General features: G+C 40.8%; 1 protein-coding gene across 1 annotated transcript; it reads right to left on the minus strand.

Annotated features, from left to right (window-relative positions):
- Window positions 1-5,423: 5,423 nt before the first annotated feature.
- EAF1 (ELL associated factor 1) lies at window positions 5,424-25,372 on the minus strand. Its single transcript, XM_062496711.1, has 6 exons — window positions 25,248-25,372; window positions 22,231-22,325; window positions 18,794-18,930; window positions 16,113-16,279; window positions 9,403-9,633; window positions 5,424-7,464 (listed from the first exon to the last, which is right to left on the minus strand). Exons 1-6 carry the CDS (start codon window positions 25,348-25,350, stop codon window positions 7,418-7,420), a joined length of 780 nt encoding a protein of 259 aa, XP_062352695.1. The 5' UTR covers window positions 25,351-25,372; the 3' UTR covers window positions 5,424-7,417.
- Window positions 25,373-25,693: the final 321 nt, after the last annotated feature.

The raw sequence follows: 25,693 nt of genomic DNA on the forward strand, positions 1-25,693 counted from the left end.
ACAAAGAAACTGTGTTGGTACATCACAGTTCTTGCCTTTTTCACCAGGAAGTATCTGTCAACACTCTTGTTTATTGCTGGACCTGTGTATCCATGAGCAAACTGTGTGGCCAGGAAAGCCAGGTGGAGGAAACATTATGAATTGGCTTATTAAGAGCTGCAAGGTGACTTTGCAAAGACCTGAATGTCATAAGGTACCATAATCTCTTCAGGCAAACAAACAAGATTTTTTTTTTGGCAATTTGTGATCCTTTGTGATACTGAAAGGGCACAGAGCTGCAGACTCTCCCTGATTTTCAGAAGAATTACTCCACTAATATAAAAGATATTCTCATAATAGTCGCAAATTAGTTGATTGCTTGAAGTGCCAGAATTCTTAATGCTCTGCTATTTTAACATATGGAAATTGATTCAACACTTATCATCTATTTAGAGATGTAAATTTATTGAAAAAGATGCCACTTCTTAAGCTTTAGGCAAGCTCTGATACTTAGCTTTCTGGGCACAAGCAGGTTTTTACAAGGACTTGTGATTTTAACTGCAGCGATTTACTTCCTTTCTAAAGGAGGGGAGAAGCAGAGGAAAATTGACTGTATTGTCTACGAGGGGAAAAAAAAGATACTGGTACAAGCACTGGCGTGAACTGACACAGATAGGGCAGTATCTGACACATCATACTCTGAGGGTCTTTTCCCAAGCACAGCACTGGCCCGGACCTTGCCCTAACTTCTGTTGCAATTGCTCTGTAAGTCCTCACTGATGATGGAAGCATCCCTTATTTCTGACACAGTCACTTGCTTTAGGGGAAGAGTAGTGAAAAACCGAGCACAGGCAGTGACAGCAATGACATTGGCCGGATCAATACCCCATGGAAAAGAAAGCTGCCCTCGTTCCCAAAGGTTAGCCTAAGCTCCTAAAAGCAAACAGCCTCAGCCTCTTGGGATGCCTTCCTGCATAGGCCAGCCCTGTGCTGCTGATAGGATTAGATGGGAAAGTCTGGAGCCTGGTCCTAGCTGTGCTACTGACAGCCTTCCTTTGGATTTGGCATAGTCACTTAGCATTTTATAAGATGGAAATTTGTCTGTACTAATTAGCAATACTGTTCATGCCTTAGAGCTTGTGAAAAGTATGAGTTTTTCATGTGGAAAAATATTTTTAAAAAATGGTTGTCTTAGGTACTTGATCCTGTGTTATTATTATTCAGTATGATTCATATATTAATGCAATACCAAGAATGTCTCCATAAGGCCTAATATTATGCTTCTGGGATTAAGCAGTATTTCTTAATGTGTTTCTTATCCCTGTATTTTTGCAGAGAAGCTGGAATGGGGCCAGTTCACACAATGTGCCTTCACATTAGTAGTTAGCCCAGGTCAGGAGAGCACTTATAAAGTGAATGCCCCAATCATCCCTACTTACCCTGCTGTGGTTTGCATCATGAAGAGGGCACAAGGGGTGGCTCCCTCTCAGGTGAAAGGCAGACAGTGTGCACATTGCAGTCTCAGCACTCTCCTGCATTATGGATCTGCTCCCAGGCCTTACTACTTGCTAGCACAGACACAGCTGCAGTATATTTATTGCACCTTAAAATCTCTTGGTGGCATTTGGAAGGTGAGTTCACTGGCTGGATTAATTAACCACCAAGCTTGGTATTTTGACTGGCTAATGGTTAATCAGGGGCTTTATTTTCTAGTTCATACCATCTTGTTTATGATGCTGAGTCCAGCCTCAGTAATATGGAAGAAAAATCTGTCCCTGTTTCTGAGATAAAGCTTCTTAGTGCCTTGCATAAACCTGAAAAATTAATTTGGAGTAAGACAGGGTTATAGCAGAATTGGCTTTGGAAGTCACTTCTTGGGGTCTGTCTCAACCAGAATCTTTACTCCCAGTGGGAACTTGTGATGTCCCTTGTCTTAAGACTCGCTAGCTCCACTTTGAAAAGAGTGGGAAACCACCACAGCCTGCAGTTGCTGAATGACCCCCATCCCTACCATTCCCTTCTGCCATCGCTCTCCAGCACCCAGACCCAAATAACACTCTTCCAAGAGAGTCAATTCCAGTCAATTACAATGACTGCATACCTAAATATAACACTTCCTACATCATGAAGGAGAGGGTGACAGCTACCAGTAACTCTCAGGGTATTCAAAGCTTCTCCACCATATAGGGGACCTCTCACCTTGATTGTATTAGGCTGCTATGAGGCTATGGTGTGACTGAGCTGACAGAACACCGGCTGCCGCCACTGGATGGTCTCTCACTTTTTTGTCCTCTCCACCTCAGTCCCATCAGTGGCCCTGCTGTCATCTCCTCTGTGCAAACCATTCCCAAACATCTCCTCTCATTCAGCTTCTCAATGCACACATGCCACAGCCTGTGTCTCTGGTGTAACTGACCATTTTGGTACATGTCCCATACCACTTACACAATTTTTTGGCATCTTTGTTATGTGTGATGAGCATGCAGGGCTCATATCACAGGCTCTGTGTTCCTAGCAGACTATCACAATCTTGATAATTATTTGAAGCACTGGAGTAAAATCCATGATGCTCACTGAAGTATTTGGTAGCTGTTTTCCTGAGCAGGTGCTTGCTCCGTTTTCTTAGTGTTGTTAATGTCTGACAGTAGGAAAATGTTAAGGAGGCGTCAGAGCTATGGAGGAAAAAGCCAATTCCCAAGTTACAAAGGGGCGATGGCAGAATTATGGGATGACTGGGGTGGTGAAGGAGCAGACAACTATATCTAACTGGCAGCAAGCAGGGCATGTTTTCCTTCAGAGCTGACCCTGTATAAGTGTGCCTCAAAGATTTTCACACAACATCCCACCACAAATGTAGCTGGTCTTGTGAGAAACACAGATCAAAATTTTCATGTAAAACCTTTGCCATGATATTTAGCGCATTTTTACATTCTGCCCTTCACAAAACCTTATTTTTACAAAAGTTTATGAAAATTATAATTGCAGTCAGAGGTACCAGAACCTACAGGTTCTGTGGGATTTCAAGTCAGATTCACATAATTCCTTCTGAGATATCCCATTATCCCATCATTTTCCTCATTTAGTTGTCAGTGCTATTTAAAAAGGATGCAGTTAACTAAATCCAGCAGTACACAGAAGAACAAAACATATCAGTCTCACTCCAGTCCCTGCTTCCAACAGCATCTGCCTAAAGACTTAGGGAAGTGTGGGTACCCCCACTACACAGGGCACACAAAATCTCACTGACAGAGCTAAACAAAACTTAGCAAGGCAAATCATCCCCTCAAAACTCTTGCACAAATCCCTTTAGCAAGGTATTTTCAACCTAATTTTTCTCCAACCTCCAGTCCTCCCAGCCACAGGGCAATGGTAGCAGTGAATTTTGTGTTATACTTACAACAATGCTATGAGATCAAGTCAGGCTAGCTCAGGCCATGGCTCCCTTACAGTGTCCTCAACATATGCAGCATCAGCTTGAGGTCTTCACCCTCTGTCATCTTGCCCTTTCTTTCTCTTGTCCAAAGGAATACTGTTTAGTCCCAATAAAGGCAAAGACAAAGAGGGGGAGGAAGATGGGTCCATTCACAAGGTCTTTGTCATTTACACTAAATTTAGAGAGCAAGCTGAATACAGACAGTGCATTTGTAACTTTTCAACACCTACCACCTTTCCTGTAAATTCCTGCAGGACATTTTGGCAGCAGAAAGCATAACTATGCTAGAAGTAATGGAATTACAAAAGAAATGAAGGGGGTGTAAGCAGTGGGAATAGGAAGCAATAGCTAAACAGAGACCTTTCCATCTATATACACACACCCCTCTCACATAAACCAGAGGCAGCTATTGCCTAACTGACTATTAGTTTTGTTAATCATCTTATCTGCCGAGAACTGGGTTTGGGTCAACAACTTTTATTTCACATGTCTGTCCCAAATGTGACAGCTTTTGTTCATGAGGCAAGCATCAGCAATACTCTTTTCCTTTTGATATCACAGGTATTTGTGTGGGTATAACGAACTGTGAATAACCAGACAGACGATGTTGTCATTCACTGTCAGCAGCTGAATCCATAGTTATCATCAGAAGCCTTCATCCCATCAAGATGCCCAATCCTGGCCAGCTGTGTTTTTCATAGGATCTCTCTGACTCAGCAGCTAGCACACTGAATAATGAAGCATGGGCAATTACTGAAAACAAGTGTTCTCCAACACATGCACTTCCAGGCTATGTTTCTCTTAGTTTTCAAATTAGAAAAATAAAATTTAAAAAAGAGTTGACGTGACGTGCACAGATTGTTGAACTTTTTGGGTTTTTTTGACAACTCAAGTAAATGGACTTTGAAGGAGAAAAAAAATACTGTAAAGGTTGGCACATCAAACTCTTTCATACATGTCTATAAACAGGCCTGTATCTAGTCTATAATACAGGAAACTGTGCAAATCAACTAAAGCAAAGCATCTTCAAAATAGATATACTGCCCACAGTCAAATGCAGAGCTATTCTGAGATGTGCTGCAGAAAAACCTTTTCCCATCAGTCTGCCTTGTAGAAAAATCACTGTGTGATGAGAAGATGTCTAGTGCTAAAATCCTGCAAGATTAGGACCTACCACGAACAATTAGGAATACTTTATTTCATTAACAGGCTTAATCAAAACATTTTAGTCAACTTATTTCTCCAGCATGTTAAATATATTGCAAACTAATTAAGAAAACTCTAAATAATTGCTTGGATTCCATTTTCCATTCAAATGAAACTTACTCTGAATTATGAATGAATGAATAGACATCTAATAGGAACAGACAACGTTTAGTGTCTTTAAATACATGAAACGTAAAATTTCAAGGACCTCAATCAAAATGTCAGGTTGTCAATGGCTTTAAAACACGTGTAATTAGAAAAACATCAACATATTGCTGCTGGTGGTGGCAGCCACCTCTTCTGATCTTAGAAGTTGCCTACTGCATGGTTCACCTTCACAAAATACATTCCTGGTACCTGAGAACTGTGGGAAAGGTAGAGATGCCAGAGCTCCTCAGGCAGGAGATGCCAGGAGCCGCTTGGGACAATGGCAGGGAGGGAGGGGCTGGTCACACCCTCGAGCAGGCTGTGGTTACTTACCCGGGTGTGGAAAAGGGCACATAAACAGCTCATCAACAACAGGCCAGCTTTGATATGATGCATCTGAGGGGGATGCAAAGCATGGCCAAATGGAGTTTAGAAGTGGTGCAGTTGTGAAAATATGTTAATTAGGCTACCAACAAACAGAGATGGGAGAAAAAAAATCTGTCAGGGAGGCATGAGCAGGAAAACGTGGCCTAGAGTACAAAAACAAGGCAGAAATCGATTATCTGAATGAAGGTTTCCCAACTGCTGATCTAATCAGCAATTAAAGCATCGATTCAAATCAATGTAGCCTGGTGCTATCTTACCCTCTGAAGTTTCGTATCTTTTATTTACACATAATTAATAAACTTCCTATTACATGTCCTGGATTTTAGAGTACATGAGAAGACAGTGGATGGTAAGCAATGAAAATGCTGCATTCTGCTTCTTTTCCTCTTGGGTGCAAATAATATCAACAGAACTCAGGCATTCGCTCCAGTAATGGCAAATAGCATCACAAAAATGTCTCCCTGCTTATTCAGATCTTTAGCTGGGGGACATTCAAAAGCAGCATTAACATTTGTTAGACTGCAAACCATACCATGGAGCTCTCCTGTACCAAAGTGTGAAATCCCAAATTGGTACAAACTTGCTAAAAGAGACCATTTTTAATGTTAAGAGAATGAACAGGGAAAGAGAAAAGGAAAAAAAAAAAAGGAGAGCAATTGTGGCTTTTCATCAAGTATATTTCATAATTGTCCATTAAAATACATACCTACATCACAAAACACTTTAAAAAAACCAAGTATATTTGAATGTATGTACAAGAATGCAAAAATATGCCCAAATATGTATCTAATGCAAAAAATAAACCATTTAATAAAATCTCCCTTCAAATGTCCCCTTGATCTTCAACATGTTAAAAAAAAGGACAGAGCTCAGTAAACAAATGAGTTAAAACACAAACAGATGAGAACAGTGCAAAGCAGACACCTGAGAATGGAGAGGCATCTGATTCAGCTTCCCATTCCCCAGGATTACACCACAACTATGGTGCAACTCGTCCTATGCCAGCAAAATTTTGATTTTAAAAAGTCACCCTGGTGTTCAAGCTCTAAGAGGCTGCCTATGGAACTCATTTTCCACGTGAGCAAAAAAGTTAATGATAATCCAACTAAGCACCCTTTAAACCCCCTTTAAACAGGGGTGAGTTTCATGCTAGGAAAATATTTCATGTTCTGTGTATTCCTGCCAAGCACAAAGAGATTCCATCCAATGAACAATATGGACTAAAGTCCACCTTGACAACTGTGGTGGGAGAGAGACTCCTGCTGTTTCATGGCTACTTGTTTAGTCACCTCTTCTCTTTGCATTCTCTAGGAAACTGCAAAGAGGGCTCTAGTCTTAGAATTTCACTAAGTCAAATACTTTGCATTGCATGTCACTAGTAGTTGGGATTGTAAGCATTTCTGAAGACTAAGTCTGAATGTCTGAGTTAAATGAGATCCTTCAGTTTCTAAAGAGAACGCTGATCTGATTCTTACTTGGATGAGTTTAGGTGATTGATGTGTATCCTTTATCTTGCTAGAGTCACTGCCCTCAGAGCACAGCTGGCTGTATATGACACACAGCTCTTGTTTGCAGAAGCAGTCTGAAGAGGTTTCAGTATTGCTCCCTATAGGGAAGGTGGCAAAAATTGAAGCACTATTTTTAAAACCTGCTTATAAGGCACTGATGCAGCAAGGTTTGTGATGAACATGGTTTAATCACTCCTGTTTTCCAAATTTTCCAACTGTTTAAAGGTTAGTCTATTAAATCAACAATAATTAGCAATTAAAAGGCATTAGAAAAGTCCCAAAGCAAAGAAATTAATTTAGTATTTAAACTTAATTTACGGCAGTCCCACTTCAGTGCACGCACTAGCTCCTGCATGTTTTTTTAAACTCATGGTAGGCACATGTTCACCCTATATACAAAAGTCCCCTGACAAAGTCATGATGCGCTGAACATCTCCAACAAACAAGGAATTTTTAGATGACCTCATATAGTTACATGTTAAACTTACAGATGGTGGACAGGAACATACATTGGCTCACCCACTGTACATATTCATTCAAAGCTTTGAGACAATAAGAATATACACAATATATACATGTAATTCACACAGTAAAACAGTCCTCAACATCTGCTATTTTGTAGGGCTATGCATTTCTTCTATTAAAATTCCACACATGGAACTATTTCTGTGCCAGCTCCTCTTCATAAGCAATAGGATTACTTCAAGGTAAATTAGTTCTTCATGTATATGTAACAGAAACAGCAAAAGCTCAGCCTCTAGTCATCACTGTCACTCCCAGACTCACTCAACTGCAAGTCATTTCCTACAGAAAACAAAAACCAACAAAACACAACAAGTGAGTAGGTGTTAATTCACATTTCATGGCAATCAAATCAAAGAACAGTCACATTTACACTGGAAGATTTAAATAAGAATAACACATTAAATGAATGCAAATATCATCTGTGATTTAATGAAATTGCCCAAGAACACTAAGAGCTGCATGGGGTTAATACACAGCTGGATCCAGGCCAAACCAAGGAACCTTGTCTCCAGAGCCACCAAAGGTGCTGCTCCCTGGTGGGACAACAGCTCTCTCCATGCTAGCAGCTGCAGAAAGCATCCCACAGCCTCCACCCACCCAAGCTGCCATATATGGTTTTGGGACAAGGCACTGGGGAATTCTTTGGCTTTCTTTACCCTTTAAAAACAGATTTTCTTTTTGTTTTGTTTTGTTTAAGGCCATTTGGGTAGCCAAGGCAAGGCCTTCACATGTCAATAAACCAAAAGGACTGTTAAAGACATCACAACTCAAGGCTGAACTAAGTTGACATGTGCTGTGATGATGAAGGTTCCCTTCCAAAGTGTGGAGATCAGATGAAAGGCCAGGATATGGATCAAACCCACAGACTCTGATCCTGTTTTGCAGAGCGCTTGTGATTTGGAGAGGTGGAGGGGACAAAAACAGGCAAGAATCATGCTTGTGTTCTGATACTTGAACCTAACTCTTCCAGCATTCTCCCACATCCTCCCCTCAAAACAGCTGCAGGGCATCTATGCAACAGCTATGCCCTGGATTTCTTCACCTCCTCTTCCCTTTTATGAGACAAGAATTTGGGTTAGGAGAGATTCTTCCCACAGCAAAAGTATTTTAAACCCAAAGGCAAAAAGCACTGTATGAAGAGAGGAGCTATCCTAGTAGTTCCCAGATTCTCCTGCAGCAGAGGCTTCAGATCATTAAATCCATGCAGTATTGTGGAGAAGCAGGGAGGAGGCTGCTCACAACCAGAAACAGGGAAATGGACACAGTCCTAATGACTTGTTTGAACTTTGGATTTCACTTAGACCTTCATTACTGACAGAAAGACTGACAGGCCTCTACGTTTTCCAGCAGGGCTTTTTGGTGTGGTCTGTACAATATACTTATCTTCTCAAAGCTACACAGGAAACCCTACACATATCTGTATTCAGACTCCACCAGTTCCTGTGAATGGGTGCCAAGAGATGTGTGCAAACATCCCTCAGGAGGAATTAAGAATGATTTATGGTAATTGCAAATGCAGTATTTTAACTCCACCGAGTTAGAATATACGTAATGTAGCGTAAGGAAAAGCAACACAGATGCCCACCATGACCCCAGAGAGAGTCTCATAAGACAGAACCATGCTTTAAAAATGTTTCTGACACTTTTTAAAGGTTGAAGTGAGCTTGTACTGATTCAGTGCTTGCAACACCATAGCTGTAATATTTTAACATAATTTTAATTTAAATTTCCCTTGAAAATGTATTATTTGTGAAAATACTGCTGAGACCAACACAATAAATATGCTGACAAAGCAATGCTGAAGACCACAGAGACTGCACTTAGGAACCCAGGACAGCCTTGTGCCATTCACAGTTCTTTACAGACCTTGAACTGACATGTGTCAACCCCACTACTTCCATTTAATCTGTGTACTCACATGAAAAGAATTCCCAACTTCCTGTGCACCAGAACTTCTCACACCAGTGGGTACTTGAAGGCCTGAATCAAGACCCAACAGGGCCAGTGGGGGCCACTGCACTGATACCCACAGGCTCTCCACACCTTCAGACAAGTCTCAGCCCCCTGTTCATAAAACCTGCCCATGTATTTCAGGTAGTGCAACCAACTGGAACTACTATTTAGCAAAAGGCATTTCATGAAGTTAGTCTAACATGCTAAGTAAATGAGTGGTCATAATCAGCTTTCACCAGTGGTAAGACACAAGCATTTACTTACTGAGCGTGTTCATGAGCTGATTGCTTCCTTGTGGCCTGCTGGTGCCATTAGCAACAGCATTCCTGTTGTTATACTGCTGGTGTGGTGGCTGGGAAGGGGAAACATGTGCTGGCTCTTCCCCCTCGCTGCTGGAGCTTTCATCTTCGCTCCCAGATGAGCTTTCTGAATCCGATGAGCTGCTTCCACTGCTGCTGCTCATCTGCTCAATAATTTCAACCTCTGCTCTCAGCTCTGAAATAGAAAGTAATTAATCTGGTTGATACCATAAACAGGGCCCCATGGAATTTTGGAAAAGAATGTGCAAATGCAATAGTTTTGTCAAGTATAGTTTATCACACCAAAATATCTCACATGAAAGAGCAAGGCAGGAAGGGAAACCAAAATATTCTGAAAACTTTTTTACTTGTTGCTGTAGCTAAATTTAAAGAAACAACAACATAGGCTAGTATCACAAAACCTTCACTTCCATAATTATTCTTCATATACTTCACACTCCTGAAAGCATTTTCAGATTCATTATTTTTTACAGGCTATATGGTCTGCATACAAAGTAAGCATATTAGCTGATCAAAGAAATCTAAACCTGAATTGTTAGCGGTGACATTTGGACTTTCGGAAAACATGGTGTGGGGGGGGGGGTGGGGTGGGGTGGGGTGGGTACATGGGCATGGGCAAATGATCACAACAGAAACTGCCTTGACTTCAGATAATGTGTGAAACTGCTTCAGCACAGTCACACAGCCCTTTGTAAACAAACTTCAGAAGCAGATGGATGACATCAAATAACTTTGCAGTAGGACAGATGAGAATAGCTGAGAATTTTCACATACTGGGGAGTGGCAAAAATAGCATAACCTGCTATAGAGCTTATAAGTAGCCAGGACATAATGAAACTACTCTGAAACTAGGGAGTTATACAACTCAAGACACTGCCCACTTAGGGTTTCCAGTGCAAAGAAACACTGGAACACCATGACAGCACCACAACAGTCTCATCAGCAACAGCTAGTGTTGGCTGAGTGACTGGTTACTAAAGAGCTATTTAAGTATGTCACCCCAAATTTTACAGTATTGTTAAATTTGTCATAATTATAAGTGGCCTAAACACTAGTAGAGAATAAGTCTTTTGTATCCACCCACAAGGCTGAGTATCTAATGACTCAGCCCATCTTGGCAGGTTTCCATGACAGAACAACATCGACACATTTATTAAGAATGGGATGTGAATTCCTCAAAATTTAGGCTTTTGTTGTGCTAGCAGTTCTATACCCACATAGCTAGAATTCAGTGTTTGCCCTGGAAATTCACAGACTGAAGGGACAAGAATGAAAGAAGGAAAAGATGAGGTATTACTACCCCTACCTAACAAATGGGGAAGTGATGCCAGCAGTAATTCATGTTAGGTCAGATGTGTGTCAAGAGTCCCTTTCGTCAAAACTCACTTTTCCTTGGGTTGCCTAAAATAAAGAGTAACAGCTGAGTTTTCAGCCTCCACAATATTTGCTGGAGAGAATTCATCTAGCTCAGGATGTATTACTTTGAGAAACTGTGTTTTCTTTCGCCAGATTTAAAATCACTATTTTTCACTTTCAAGGTTTAGAGCTCAATTTCAAGTGCTATAGTTATACTCCAGCTGGGTATTTAAGGATAGCAGTGTTGTTTCTCCAATTTATTTCCTAAATCTAAATCCCTGCCTATACCATCTGTGCTCTCTGTAGCTTACCAGTATGCCAGGTAAAACCTACTCTTTCAGCTTGAAGACTTAACATAAGAGACCATTGGAAGAGAAAGAAAATATGATTCTACAGAATCAAATATTGATTCAACAGGCCAACAGAAGTTAGTACTTTGTACTGTAGTATCTTTCTCTCTTATTGCCTCTCAACACAGTCTTGCAGGCTTTAAAAATACATTTCAGGCCTGGAGTCTGATACTCAAACAAATGAGCATCAGTGAGTCACTGTTCTCAGCCTACCCATATCGAGGCTTTCAAATTATAAATGTTCTCTGTCTTTAAGCCTAAGAAATTACGTGGGGAAAGCTAAAGGAAAGGTAACCAGGAATAAAGGCACTTCCTCTTTAAAATGCTCATGTTTAAACTTTTTTTTCACCTATCTTGATGATGTAAAATTTCTACATTCTTCTAGTGATGGAGTTGTGAGTTGCAAATTATAGTGATAATAATACATTATTAGAATATCCTGGATTGCAGCAAGCACAATCACCTATCACAGTCCATACTGCAAAAAGATACAACAGACAAGTCTAATACAGGACAAGTGCCTGAGAATTACATACATATACCTACAGAGCTGGAATCTGTGGCTAAAATGGAGAAATGTTGGCACAGAGACTGAGACCATAGAGCCCACATGAAAAATAGAGTGAAGAAGGTGACATGATCTTAGGCACTGGTGGTGAGATGGAAAGTTACAACAAAAACACACTAGGAAAAGAACTAGGAAAAAAACCCCAAACCTAAGCAACAAGTGTGGATTCGATACAGTAGGTGAGGAGGTAACTGAAGGAAGTGATGCTGTCTGACCAATGGGAAAGGAGTATTAGCCTGGCCAATTTTAAACAGAATTGGAGATTAGTGTGAGAACGAAGAATGGGAGGTTTCTGCTGGGGAAGCAGAAAACTAGGAGCCCATATAAGAGGTTTGGTTATGAGAAAGGAACAAGAAAATGCCTTGGAAGAAGTGCTAAAGCCTACTATGCCGAACAGATGCAAGAAAAAGCTAAACAGAACCAGTATCACAAGTTGCAAGCACTGTGAAGTTAAGGCTGTTATCAATGACAGTGGTGACAGGGAGAAACTTGGTCAGAGCCTATCTTGTAGTCAACTTTTGCCCCACAGGCTGACAGCTTCTCCTCACATCTCTGTTGTCTCTTGTTCTTTGAGCCCAGAATTCTAAACATCTTATCTGAGCAGATGAGAGAAAAGCAATTATTTTCACATTTTCACTAATGTTCTGGTGGCTGCTGCACCACAAGAAGTCTGCTAAGAGAAATTCAGCGGGACCACTAAGGAATTCTGTTCAAAACACTCTTGTCTCACACTGTCAGTGCCTAAGCCAATGATGTCATCAAAGCCTTATAGGAAAAATATGGCTGTTTTACGATGGTTTGATTTTGCTTTTTCCCACTTGACTGCTACGTTTAGTACAGTTATAGGTACTGAAGACGTGGGTTAAACATTTCCTTATGGTGCTTCCAATTAAAATAGTTGTGTATGTGTACATATATTCTAAGATGAACAACAAAAGAATTTGACCTTTCCTAGATCTTTCTGTGCCATAAGATCAAACACCTCACGTTGACATGCCTTTGCAGTTTAAAAGATGACAAGAGGCAGGATGTTCAGCAGTTACTTTTAAAAAAGCTTTCCAAACAGTACAGTTTCGAACACTTGCCTTAATTGAGTCTACATCATCTGAAAAGGCTGACACTGCTTTGGGAACCTTAACTTCTCTACATTTCATGTTACAGCTGTAAAATTTATTTCAAGAAGACAAAATGACTGTTTTACATGGGCAGGAAATACAGGTTTTAGAGTAAAAAAAAAATTTCAAGGTCAGAAATCATTATCCAAACAGAACAGCCTTTCTCAACAGGATATGAATATGATTATTAATATGTCTTCTGTACATATTCAGCATCAAACACCATAACAGTGTTTAACTGTTCCTACTTCTTCTCTCAATTCCAAAAGGTTATGCAGATTTTTTTAACTAAAGCCTTAACCTTAAGCCGCAAGAATACCAAAGACTTCCAGAAAAATGTCATCGAGCTTTAGGGAGGGTTAAGTTTGAATGCCTTTAGCAGAACACTTAGTAACTTAGTGTAAGTAACAGAATGCAAGGTGGAGAAATCAACTTGATACTGGCACCCTAAGCATGTGGGGATCGCAGCTGAAAGAGGTAGTATTTTATACTGATGTACAGAAAATTTGATTGAGGTGTTCCTCAAAGACAAACAGAATGCTATGGAATAATCCTCACACACCACAGCTAAATTCCAGGCAAATAAAATCTGCTCAGATTTTTTAAGCACCGAGTCTTCAAACCTGAAACATATCTCTGTGGATTTTTTCTCAAATGCTGTAATTATGTCAACATTATTGACATATATCAATATGTTGCATGCAGTAATTTTTCAATATTATTGACGTAGATCAATATGTTGCACGCTGTAATTATGTCAATGCTGTTAAAACATTTATGTTGTGATCAAATATGTCTGATAAACGTAAATTATTTTGTGCAAATAAATGGCTGTATTGTGGTATATGTGTGCAAATGTCCACAGCTTCATGAGACATCATCAGATGTAGCTGAGTGTTCAAAAGAACAAGCTCCTACCCTCTCCTTTGCTCCCTTCAGGCACGAGATAATATAGAAGCTTGAAGAGAAAAGAACTCCACTTGTGCAAAACCCTTGGCACAGCCTCCCAAAAGCCTCGCCCATGAAGGAAGGGACTGGATCAACTCCCAGATGCTATGATCCTGTCCTCAGATACTGTTTTTTGGACTGCTGTAATGGGATAGAACTGACCTACCTATAAGTTCATTTCCAGCTCATCTGTAAGGGAGCAGTGGAAATACACAGCTGAGGGTACCAGGGAAAGCAGAAACCTGCAGTGAGGTTACCTTAAAACAAGCGTGAAACATCATGAGGGCTGTGTGTCTTACCACACCCTTAAGTAGGGCATACTGGAAGCAAGACAGTGTCAAAGTGCCAGAGATCTTTCAAGCACCTCCTCTGGGAATTTTAAACTCTGTGCTGTGTTCATTAAACAAAACCCACAGAATTTCAACTTTCTGTTTATCTTTGTTTTGTATAGAGGAAGTATCTAAACCAAAACGAAAGCTACTACTTGAATGGAAAGAACACAGGCTCTTCAGAACTTACAAGTCTGTGATCATAAAAACACTCATTAAGGGAAGATAACAGGATTGCAGACTACCTTACAGCTTTTACAGGTCATTGTGTACATTTTATTGTGGAATGGTGCCATTTTTATTCTACCTTTTTAAGGTAGGTTCTTATGATATAAATGGCTTAGCAATGCTGACACTCTAGATCATCAATGCTGGAAAAAGTTACAGACTGTAAGCAAAAAGAAGCCCTGCCCAGGCTCTTGGCTCGTCTGGGGCCTTGTACAACTCTCCCTATAAAGCACCAAATTGAAGTCCTATTTTTAGTACAAGTCAGGTGCTCTAATCCTTGATTTTGGAAACTAAACCCCAAGGTTATTTATTTGGAGGCACTTTCATATAAAAGATTATCAGGTGGCAAAAAAATATTAGAAAAGCTCTGAACAATGTGACGTACTTTAGACCATAAGAAAATGATCTTTTAGAACAGGTGTCACCCCAGACAAATGTAATTATTTCACTGTAATACAGCCTTTACAAATTGCTGTATGTATACAAAAGAGTGCTCCAGTGGTTAAGTAACTTATTACACCCTACAGGAAAACACATTTAAAATCCACAAGTGATTCAATTAAAAAATTGATATATCACCTATTATACAGAAAATAAATATAACAATGCAGCTAAGGGAACTGTAGCTAACAGGATCTCTCAGACATTGATTCTAGCTGTTGACCAGCATCCAAGTATTGAAAACACTACTGCTGCAGAAAAGTGAGACCAGTCAGCACCTATGCAAACACACAACTTAGCAGCAAAAATGTCACCTAGTGATTACCACAAACTAAAAAAATACCCTGCTGAGTAATTAACTTCATCTGGGCAATTAACATAGGCTAAGTCCACAGACAAAAATAGCTATATGGGACAGAGAAAAAAAGAGAAAGAAACCCAGAAATAAAAAACAGACAGAAAGAATAAGCTTAAAATAAAACAATTGTGTCTGGTGCTGGTGCCAGAGAAGAACTAAAGAAAAATTTAAAGTCTTCCTTATCCTGACTGTATTATCCCACAACAAAAACAGGTATCACATCAGTAGAAAAAGAAGGGCATGGGCAAAGAAAGTGCATCCTACCCAGAGCAGAACACTAACACAAAGCACTGCTTGAGCAGAAGAATGAATTGAGCCAATCATTTCTTTAAGGTGCTTTTAAAATAGAAGTTTAGCAGCCATATGGCAGGTGTGTCAAAGCTGCAAAGGAGTGGCTGTAGAAGAAGGTAAGCTGCAGGTTTGTTCACTCTCTCATTCCTCCCCTACTGGCACTGCTTGGCATGGTGCAAGTTTGTCTTGAGCTGGGAAGACAGCTGCCTAGCCCTTCCATCTCACTAACCTTACTCAGTGCAGGGTAACTTTCTCCAAGTGACTTGACTGCATAATGAGACCTTGGACCATCAGGCTTTCTTATTGCTATTGTGATGGCCTAAGACACCTGTGAAATTGGTCCAGCACTGAGCTACAGGTTTCTGAATTCACACTAGATTTTTTTTCTTCTTTTCACAACAGAGAAATAGTTTGGAAGAGAGAAAATTATCCAGAAAGACGAAATATCCTCATGCCAGAGAAGACGACAGTATAAGCATCTTATTCTAGTAGAAGAGAATAAATAATCACTAAGATGAATAAAGAAACAAGATATAAAGAAGACAACACAGCTGTCAAGTACCATATTTTAATCCCTGAATGTTTGTAGAAATTGCACAGCCATAATTTTCATTATAAAGAAGAAAGACAAAATCAACCAAGACTTAAGAAACTACAAACCCTTCTTTACCTCTCTTAATATCATCCAGCTGAGGCTCTGGTGAAGGATTATCCTTCAAAGGAGAAGTTTTAGGTCCAGCTGCTGGCTTGGTTGGGGCTCTGAACTGTGAAGGAGGCTGAGATGCTCGGGCAGATTGTTGCTCTATCCGTGCTTGGATCTTACTGCTGCCCTCTGCTCTGAAGAGACAACCAGACACATTCAGTGGTACTGTGCAACTATGTCCAGCTTTTTCAATATCCTTGTGCTAACACATCATCTGTGACTTCCCTTTGTACAGATCCCTGCTTTGTTTTACAAAGATGAAGAGTGAATTACAGCTTTCTGTATGCAACACTTATTTTTAATAACAAAGAAACATATTCAACTACACTGCAACACCCTTACAAAATGCATTTTCAAATCCAGATGTGGTTCAGTGATATCAAATTCTCTACTTGAACAACAATGAAGGCTTTAATTTAGCAATTAGTATTTGTATTTTAAAAAAAGAATAATCAATCATAGTAATTTAAAGTAACTACAAATCCATACACAACAAAATCCTGCTTCAAACAATCACAGCAGAAGAAACAATTTTCTCACTTGCAAATAAATCATCTCAAACTGAACTCTCTTAGAGGTCAACTTGACTAGAGTAATCATTCTTACTGCTAAATACAGCATACAAGCATTTAATTCCTGGTTTTTAACTATATGCTGTTAGCCCTTCAGAACAGTTTAAGCTGTTTCCTTAGTGTAAAATAGTCTCCAGAATAACACTGTACCAACCTGTTCAATTCAAAACAGGTATTTCTGCCTTTTACAGAACTACTGATGCAACTGAGAACAGTCAGTACCCTTGGCAGTAAAAGAAACCCAAAAAACCAAGCACAAACCCAAAACAGGTTCCTTTATGGTACACCATAATAAGGTTAAAGGGTGTGGTGTATTTATTGCATAACACCAAAGCTTTTGGGTTATGGCTTTATGCAGGGCACCACAGAAGCAGCTTATGGTATTAGAGCTCATTTTCTGTTCTAGGAGGGTCCCAGCTCAGCAGTGTTACACTTTGTGTCTGGAAACGAACCCCACTATGAGGTAAGTTAAACTACCCCATGTCAAACTTCCTGGGAATTCACCTAAACTACCCGTAGTACCAGAGCTGTACATCTGTGCTATCTTGGGCTATCTCTGTGCCTCAGTGAACTCTAGATTCAGCCTCTTCAGAACCCCCTCTTCATTCATCAGTGACATGCAGCTGTTGGATATCACATTAATGCAGCTTAGTCTATCTGAAGCAAAAGCAAGGAGTTGGGAAGATACTCACTGTATCAAGTGGAAGGAAAAGCCAAAGATTTCCAGTATTAATTATGCTCTTGGAATTACAGATGGTTTTATGTGGAGTAAATTCACTCACTCCCCCATGAATGCAAGGTGTTAACACTAAAAGCCCTGCTCCCACAGAGTGTCAACAGGTCGTTAAAGATCAGAGTAGCCATGGAAAATAAAAGGCACTTCTGATCTAGAAAATCAGTTACTTTGCAAAGCACTATTGATGAAAACAGGGATTCCCCAAAGTTTTTATTACTCTCCCTCTGCCTGAGAAAAATTGAAGTATTTTTTCCCCCACCAGACTCAGAACTCAGTGTAACCAAACATCTCGCTGAACTCGGGCCGTCCTGCACTTACTTGCTCCCTTCTGACTTCAGCTTCACCCGGATGAAGTCCAGCAGAACTGAAATTGGGAATTAAAATCTCATCTCTGATGTGCTTATATCTACTGGACAAGATGAATGCTACATGGATGAGTTTTCACATGACTGACTCAGAGGAGTGTTACAGTCCATTAACCTTGAACTCAAGGTGCTCTTGGCAAGCATCCAGCCAACTACTGATGAGCTGCAACCCACACTTCTAGTAGTTTTAGCAGCTAAGGGTTCTATACTGCAATAAAGTGTTTTTTAATGTAAAACTACTAAACTTAAAGAGTTTCTTCTTCACAAGACATTTGAATGACTGTTTTCTCTTTAGATTTCAACCTGTGGTTCAGCAATGCTGAAAGATCCAGACACTTCAAGCACTTGCAGAGCAGTAGGACTGCAAAAAAAATTCCAGCTTTGTAGCATTTGTGCAGCAAAGTAAGAGTATTGGGTCAGAAAGGATTCCCGGCTTCATCAATTCTTCAGGGTAAAACACCATAACCATTATTTCTACAGTTCTGCCTGCCTTCACCAGCTGGAGGCTTTGTACTTGTGTTCTACTTAATATATTGCTTATCCAATATGGGATTGAGTGTTTCTTGTTCCCTAAGATTACGTTACTGAAACATCATGACTCCCACAGGAAGCTGTAGGGAACAAACCTAGAAAGTCTAATCATCCTTTTGGCAGTCTAATATTTTAATGGGGTTTTTTTTGGCTAACTAGAGATTCCTGAAACACATCCCATCCTTCAGCCAGCTTCTAAAGCCTCAAATCATCACAGGTGTTACACTGCAAACTATAATTATGTCACTTCAGCAGTAGAGAATTTACAAATTCTTTACTCTTGGATTCACACTCCTATTTGCATTTTTAGGCATGATAACTGGCCATGTAAAGCTAAGGCTTAGTAATTAAATGTCACTACAAAATAAGAGACTTCTGTTTCAAAACTCAGTAAGAAACTTCAGCAACAATTAATCTTATCAAGAACCCTGTCCACAGCTTTACCTTGTTTTCTTGACTTGAATGCTGCTACTAAGTTTTTCCAGCACATATTCCCCAGTGTCATGATTGATAATAAGCACACAGTCCTTCTGATATGGCCTTTTATTTCCTTTAAAGACAGTCATTGGTGGAGTTGAACCCTGGTACAGAGAGAGAGCACATATTTGTTTGGTTATATTACCCTGTCCAAAAATTAATGAATACTGAGAGAAAAGAATATATGTACTGTTCTGAAAAAAGAGGCTAAGCACTTACTGTTTAGCTCCTACAGAAAATATTCATTCATGAAGAGAAAAATACAGAGAAAATGTGCAGTAGATCAGACATTTCCTCATAGCAATATTATGCCTTTCATCATTTTAAGTGTCTCTGCAGTGACATAATATCTTCTCCATGGCTGCCTTTATTTACAGTTCTCATTCCCAAAATGGCAGTGTAACTGAATTTGCATAGCTGTCCCTGACAAGTATTAGAAATCTTCTTGATGTTTCTACCCTGGAAATCATGGGTTTGGATAAGAAACAAAGTTCTAATTATTTGTGTAGCGGAACTATTGCCCAAGAAAATATGTGATCAATTGAAAAATAATTTAAACTGCATCATATATTTTACATAAATATATATAGCAGTATTTTCACAGTGGATTACAAGCAACTGTCACTTACAAACTGTGTAAGAACAGCTGCCTTCTTCAAAGTCAGATTAACATGCATATGCCCATGCAGTTATACTGGGATGTCTTCTCAAAGGCAAATGGGGTATTTTGATGCCATCCAGAAAGTCCCCAAATCACACAATGCTGCACAGAGCCATGAAAGTCTAAAGGCTTAGACTAAAAAGTAATAAAGGCAACAAAATCATGTGGTGGTGCACACTGGTTAACTGGTAATGCTGAGATTATGCTCAGCTGTACTGTATCCATGCACAGGCTGGCTCATAGACCTGCTTTTGAGGTTACAGCTAGCTGAATCCATGGTCTATCACCATGTAACAGCATGGATACACACCTTGTTACTCAAGGGGTTATGTTCCCATCTATGAAACATTCTCAGGCTCCTCTGTAATGTATAGATACAGTATAAAATATATTTTTTTAAATAAATGCTTATTTAAATGCACCTTTGCACATACTGTAGGAAAGCAACCGAAATCAGGGAACAAAAGAAAAACCCCTGCACTCTCCTAGATTTTATTCTGAGCAGCAAAAATGAACAATCACATTTCAACTACTCTGAAAGCAATTCCTATTCTCCATGTTGCTAATAGAATATATTTGAATTTAAAATGGATTCTGAACAGCAAATGTGAAAAATTTGAGTTCCTAACAAAGACACAGCAAGAGAGATTCAGAAATACGATTCAGAAAGGATGTCTCAAGATAAAGTCTGGTCTTCAAAGGCATGTTACATTTTTATCATTGCTACATTTAAGAGAGGAAAGCAGCGTTTTAGAGAGTAAAAAGAAAGTTGAAAGTCAAATCCTGCTTGCTGTTGACAACTAAGCCAGGAAACGTATAATGCACAAATGCACTGAAAATTGATCAAAGTTTGTTGGCTACCATTCTGCTACCCAGAAGTCTCCTAACACAGCAAAGACTGTGATTTTGGCTAAACAATAAGTAGAAATGTAAGTGCTTAAGCAAATTAAGTCCCACCCTTCTACTCAAAACTAAATATTTAAGGTTTATGTTAGTGCCTAAATGAGTTACAGATTTTACTGATTACAGGAAAGAATTGTTTTCATCTGTGAGGGTTTTTTGCCTGACAAGAGTGCAAGAAGAGCTTGGACAATGCTCTCAGGCACACGGTATAATTCTTGGGATTGTTCTGTGCAGGCTTAGGAGCTGGACTTGGATGATCCTTGTGGGCACTCTTCCAACTCATGATATTTTATGATCTTCTTCTGTAGTACTCTAACAAACAGAAAATTTCTTTTCCCAAACCAGATTGTTTTTCAAGTATTAAAGTCACTAAATCTACATGTGGAAATAGTACTTCAATTTATCCAAGATGCAAAATATTTCCACCAACAAATTATCAGAGATATTCTCAGGGATTAGGCAATTTCAAAAAGAAAACCTCAACTCAGAATTTAAATCCTATCCAATTGCTGAACAACTGGGAAGCAAAGCAGCATCCAAGAAACTCAGTGAAACTTGTCAGGATGGAATGACCTCAAAACCTCTCATTCTTTTCCAGTACGCCAGGTGTTTTCCAGCTCTGTCCAGAACACAAGCAGCACTGCTCTGGAACAACACAGACAGAGTGGCTTGGCTGCCTTAGCCTTTGGAGCATACCATAAGCTCAAGGCTGTTCATACTGAGGGGAAGAGAATCAAATTAAGCTCCTCAGTACAGAGATTTGAAAGGAACAATACAAGTGATGCTGCTCAAAAAAAAAAAAAAGTTTCCAACTAATCCAAGATGAATGCTGCTGTTAGTTGTGTGTGCTGTTACCTCCTCTCCAATAGCACTACCATGCTCATCATTTCTACAGACAAAAACCAGTATGTGACCTCCTACAGCACTGAAGGTGACCAAAGCCATATAAAGAACAGGAGCAGGGTGAAGCAGGCTACAGCTTCATTCAGTGAGAATTCTCTGTACCATCACCTACCAATTAAAACCACGGGTGTGCTGGGATGAACAATACCAAAAGAATCTGACACACAGCTTCCAAACTGACTGGTGCCCCCCTGCAGCTACCAGACCCACTGATGTCTGTGAATTCAGGTTTACTGGCTCGATTGCATTAACTTCAGCTAATAAACAAATCCGGTTTCAGCACGAGTATTTTCTTTTGTTTTGGTAAGGAAACCACTGCATCTTCAATTACAAACCAGCTGCACCCATAAACAGATTGATTACTTGTTTTATTGCTGTTTGACCATCATCCTCACACAGTACATTTTTATGGCATCATTAGGGAAGGAAGTGGATGGGAAACTACTTCATGGCTACTCACCAGGACTGCCCCCTTGCTTCCACAGATAACGCTAAAGGCAGGGAACCCTCTATGCCCTATCTGTACATGCTTGAGTAATGGCAGGAATGTGCTTACAGGGCTGCCTGTGGGTTCTGGGCATCCAACCTTGACTGAAGACTGAGTTACACTGCCTTTCTTCAGCAAGCCATAGCACTAAAAATGGATGGGAACCAGGTGTACAGCTTCAGCTAATAGCAAAAGTCTCCTTGTCTTTCAAGGAAGAGTAGGAAGGAAGGAATCAAGACTGAAAAAACAATTTGGCAACCTTACAAGTACAGCCCTTTACAAAGATCCAACTGTACAGTCCTTTCCTAAGGTAACAAACTACAAGTCTGGCTGCTTAAATATTGAACCCACAGTGTTAATAAAGAAAGTGAAAACAACATTTCCATTAGACTGTAACAACACTGCAAATTTGTTGGCGAGTAAACAAAGGCACATGTATAACAGACTTACTGGAATATGTGGCAAAGTGATGGTAACATCATCTCCTTTACCCACTTGGAGGTCCCCCTCACAAGACGTATCAATCGATGCTGGTTTAAAATCATCTAAAGAGAAAAACAATTGTGATTACATTTGTTATTCTCCAGAAGCATCAATGTGCCCTGCAAAGAGCCACCATAAATCTACTGTGATTGTAGGGAATGATAAAACATACACTAGTGTGCACAGCAGGGGTGGAATAACAAGCCAGTACATTCTGTCTATAAGTAGCAACCCAGTCATGTGGTGGTACCATATTCTGAACTTCCTTTTTAATATGGAAATAAATGGATATCTAGATCTTGTGTGTGAACACCAAAAGCAAGACTTCTCCAAACCCCAGGCTTTGAGTGGCACTTGAGTGGTTTTACTGGTTTTAGAGGAAAGTGTAAAACTGTACCAATCAAACTCAAGAGAATAACAACTTCCTAAACCCTAGGCTCTGCTTAGCTCTTGCCAATTCCAAACCTGAGGACTCTGTGACAAACGCTAATTTAATGACACCCACTCATTTAGTCTTACTGATATTTCAGGCTCTTTAACAGCCATCTTGCCTCCACAATAGTGCTAAAAGCTCCACATGGGTGGAGGAGATCTCAGCTCACACTCATGAGGAAATAAAGAGGTGCTGATCTGATCTTCAGCAGTCTCCATGCTGGTGCAAAGCCACGGTGGACTGAACGCATCGATAAAGGGAGGCACTGTACTGGCTTTAAATTAACACTTGTTTTAGGTACTTTTGTTCAGCTGCACAGAACGCTTTGTCTCCCAACCAAGGCACTTCTGTTTAATGCATTCATTTGAGAACATTTTAAGTTAAAAGTATTTTCCCCTCACTATTCTGTTGGGCTGGTGAGCCACAAAAACACAGGAAAAAACCCATCAGAACCTCTAATATCTTGAGAGAGGATTTAGACAAAAGTGAAAAAACATCACACAGATATAGGCTAGTTAGCTTTGTGTTTGTTTTTAAAAGCCTGCATTCAATTCCAGCATCCCTGCATCTAAAGAGGTGCAATTATATTCACGGCTTTTAATTACAGCATTAGTTATGAAACTAATACCTCAGAACAAATTTAAAATACAATTCCACTATGAAAAACACATTTGCAGGAAAAAAACCTCAAACCCTGGCTTGTAACAAATTCTCATTAAGAGGATGTTAATGTTTTATTGAGTTTTACTTTGACAGCACAACAAGCAGAATCAGACACACTTGACTTAATCCTCATGCCTTAACTGCCAGATCAAATCATAGCCTTCAATTTCATCTGAGCAATCTGTTTCTAGCTATTGTTTCCCACCTACTTTATGTGCAAGCTTGCTAAATAAAATAAACCAGCTGTACAAGAGCTAGTGTCTTTGCCAAAAAGGGATCAAGTGTTTCAACTGCACAGCCACTAACTTAAAAGCAATATCACTATCAGACTTCTTTCTCAGGTATACCAATATATAGCTACTCAAAACAAACACTCAGTTAATTGTTTTCATTTTGTTAGCACGTGCTTGGCTACTCTTCATGTAGATAAGGAGCACATACTTCCCTCCAAACAGACCCACGGCATTTTTCCCAAAAATCAAACCTTTTTTAAGATGTGTTTTCCAAGGATAATCCAGTTTCTCAGTATTTCAAAAACATTACGTAAACAAATGAAGTATTTTAAGAAGGTCGAAACAAATGTAGCCTACAAAATCCTCCCATTGTAGTTTGTGTGAAGAGGATTATAGAAATAATATAATGTTTGGATCCCAGATAAATCATTCCAAAACAACAGATAGGGGGAAAAAAACCCCAACAAGGCAACAAAGAAATCTCATTTGAAAGTCACAGACAGAAAACAAAGTATTCAGAAAGATTTTCTGAAATAAAACTGCATTCTTCCAGTTGCAGTCTGAAGAGCTTTGGCTCTACAATCCCTTAGGAAAACAGTTACTGAAGCACTTTCCAGTCTAGAAATCCAGTATATTTCCACCTGGCTACAGCTTGGGTTTAATTCACACAGAATCAGGCATTTGGGTGACCAGTATCACTGAAACTACTATTTGTGGTGTATGAATATGGGCAATGAGACCAGGCCTGTATCTGTGCATCATAAACCAAAATATCCTACTGTTGTCTGTATAAATTCCCCACTTTCACAGAAAACTACTGAATTATAAGTTTTGTATTCTTTACATTTATTCTTGATGGTTTACCAGTCATTTTAGTAAAAAAACCTGGACTCAGATTCTGCTCAGATTTCTTGCCCACAGAATTCAAGTACGGGAATACACTAAGTTCCTCTTCAAAACAATCTACCTCAGGATTTATCTTGCATTTATTAGGCATTACTGTATGTGTCCGAGTCCCTTCTGCTTGCATTCCTGGGAGAGAGATTTATTACAGCCGGCTGGAGTCGGGACTGCCAGGGACAGGTCTGCTGGGCTACACATTGCTTCATCAGGAAAACACCCAGCTAAACAAACTCCGGCTGCTCCCGCTGCCGCTCCAGGCCGGGCCTGCGGCGGGACCTGTCACGCAGTTAGCTGCCACAGAGGGAATAAAACAAAATGGCAAAGCCACCCCCTCACGGGGGGAACTCTTTATGCTTCCAAGCGATTAACGACAAACTTTCTAAAGCTGTTCCTTCGCCTTGGCCTGCCTCGCTCAAACCTCCTCCCTGCCGGCATCCACCTTCCCCTTCTTCCCGGGCTGGACCCCTCTGTGGGGAAAACACTCGTGGAAAGACGGGCGCCGAGGGAGCGGAAAGGGGGGAGACGGGTGCTGGAGGGGCAGCAGGGAACGGGAGGGAGCAGGGTGCTGAAGGGGATAAGAGGGAAGGAGGGAGACGGGTAAGAAGGGCGCTGAGCGGGGACGAAGCCCCCCCAGCGACGGCGGAGCGAAGGGGGCGAGGAGCGCAGCGGGGCGGGCGCGGCAGAAGGAGCAGCGCCGCCGGGAGACGGGACGTGAGCGGGGAGGAAGGGGCGGCCGCGGGGGAGGCGCTCACAGCGGATGGTGTGGAAGGAGGCCTTGGGCCGCCGCTCGAAGCTCTCGCCCAGCTGCAGCGGGTGCTCCTCCTTGTCCAGCAACGAGTTCGCCGAGCCGTTCATGGCCCCGCTCCCGGCCCGTCCGCTCTCTTCCCTCTCGTCCGTGCGCTGCCGCCCGGCGTCCTCCCGGAAATTCTTGACTTTCCCTTCCGGGAACCTTCTCCGGGGCTGGCGGCGGGTACGGCGGGGCGAGGCGGGGGCCCGGGGCCGGGCTGGGGCTGCTGCCCCGGGGAGGGTCCCTGGGGAGGTGGGAGCCCGGCGCTGCCCGCCCTCGGCAGGACAGAGCAGGGCAGGGGAGGAGGGACTTTCCTTCCCTTCCTTTACCTTTCCTTCCCTTCCCTTCTCTGCCGGGGTGTCCGAGCCCCGGCCACGCTAGGGTGGGAGCTGCTAGAGGGAAGCTGGTTCC

The sequence above is a fragment of the Cinclus cinclus genome, chromosome 1 (genome assembly GCF_963662255.1).
Source record: "Cinclus cinclus chromosome 1, bCinCin1.1, whole genome shotgun sequence".
Classification (NCBI taxonomy): Eukaryota; Metazoa; Chordata; class Aves; order Passeriformes; family Cinclidae; genus Cinclus; species Cinclus cinclus.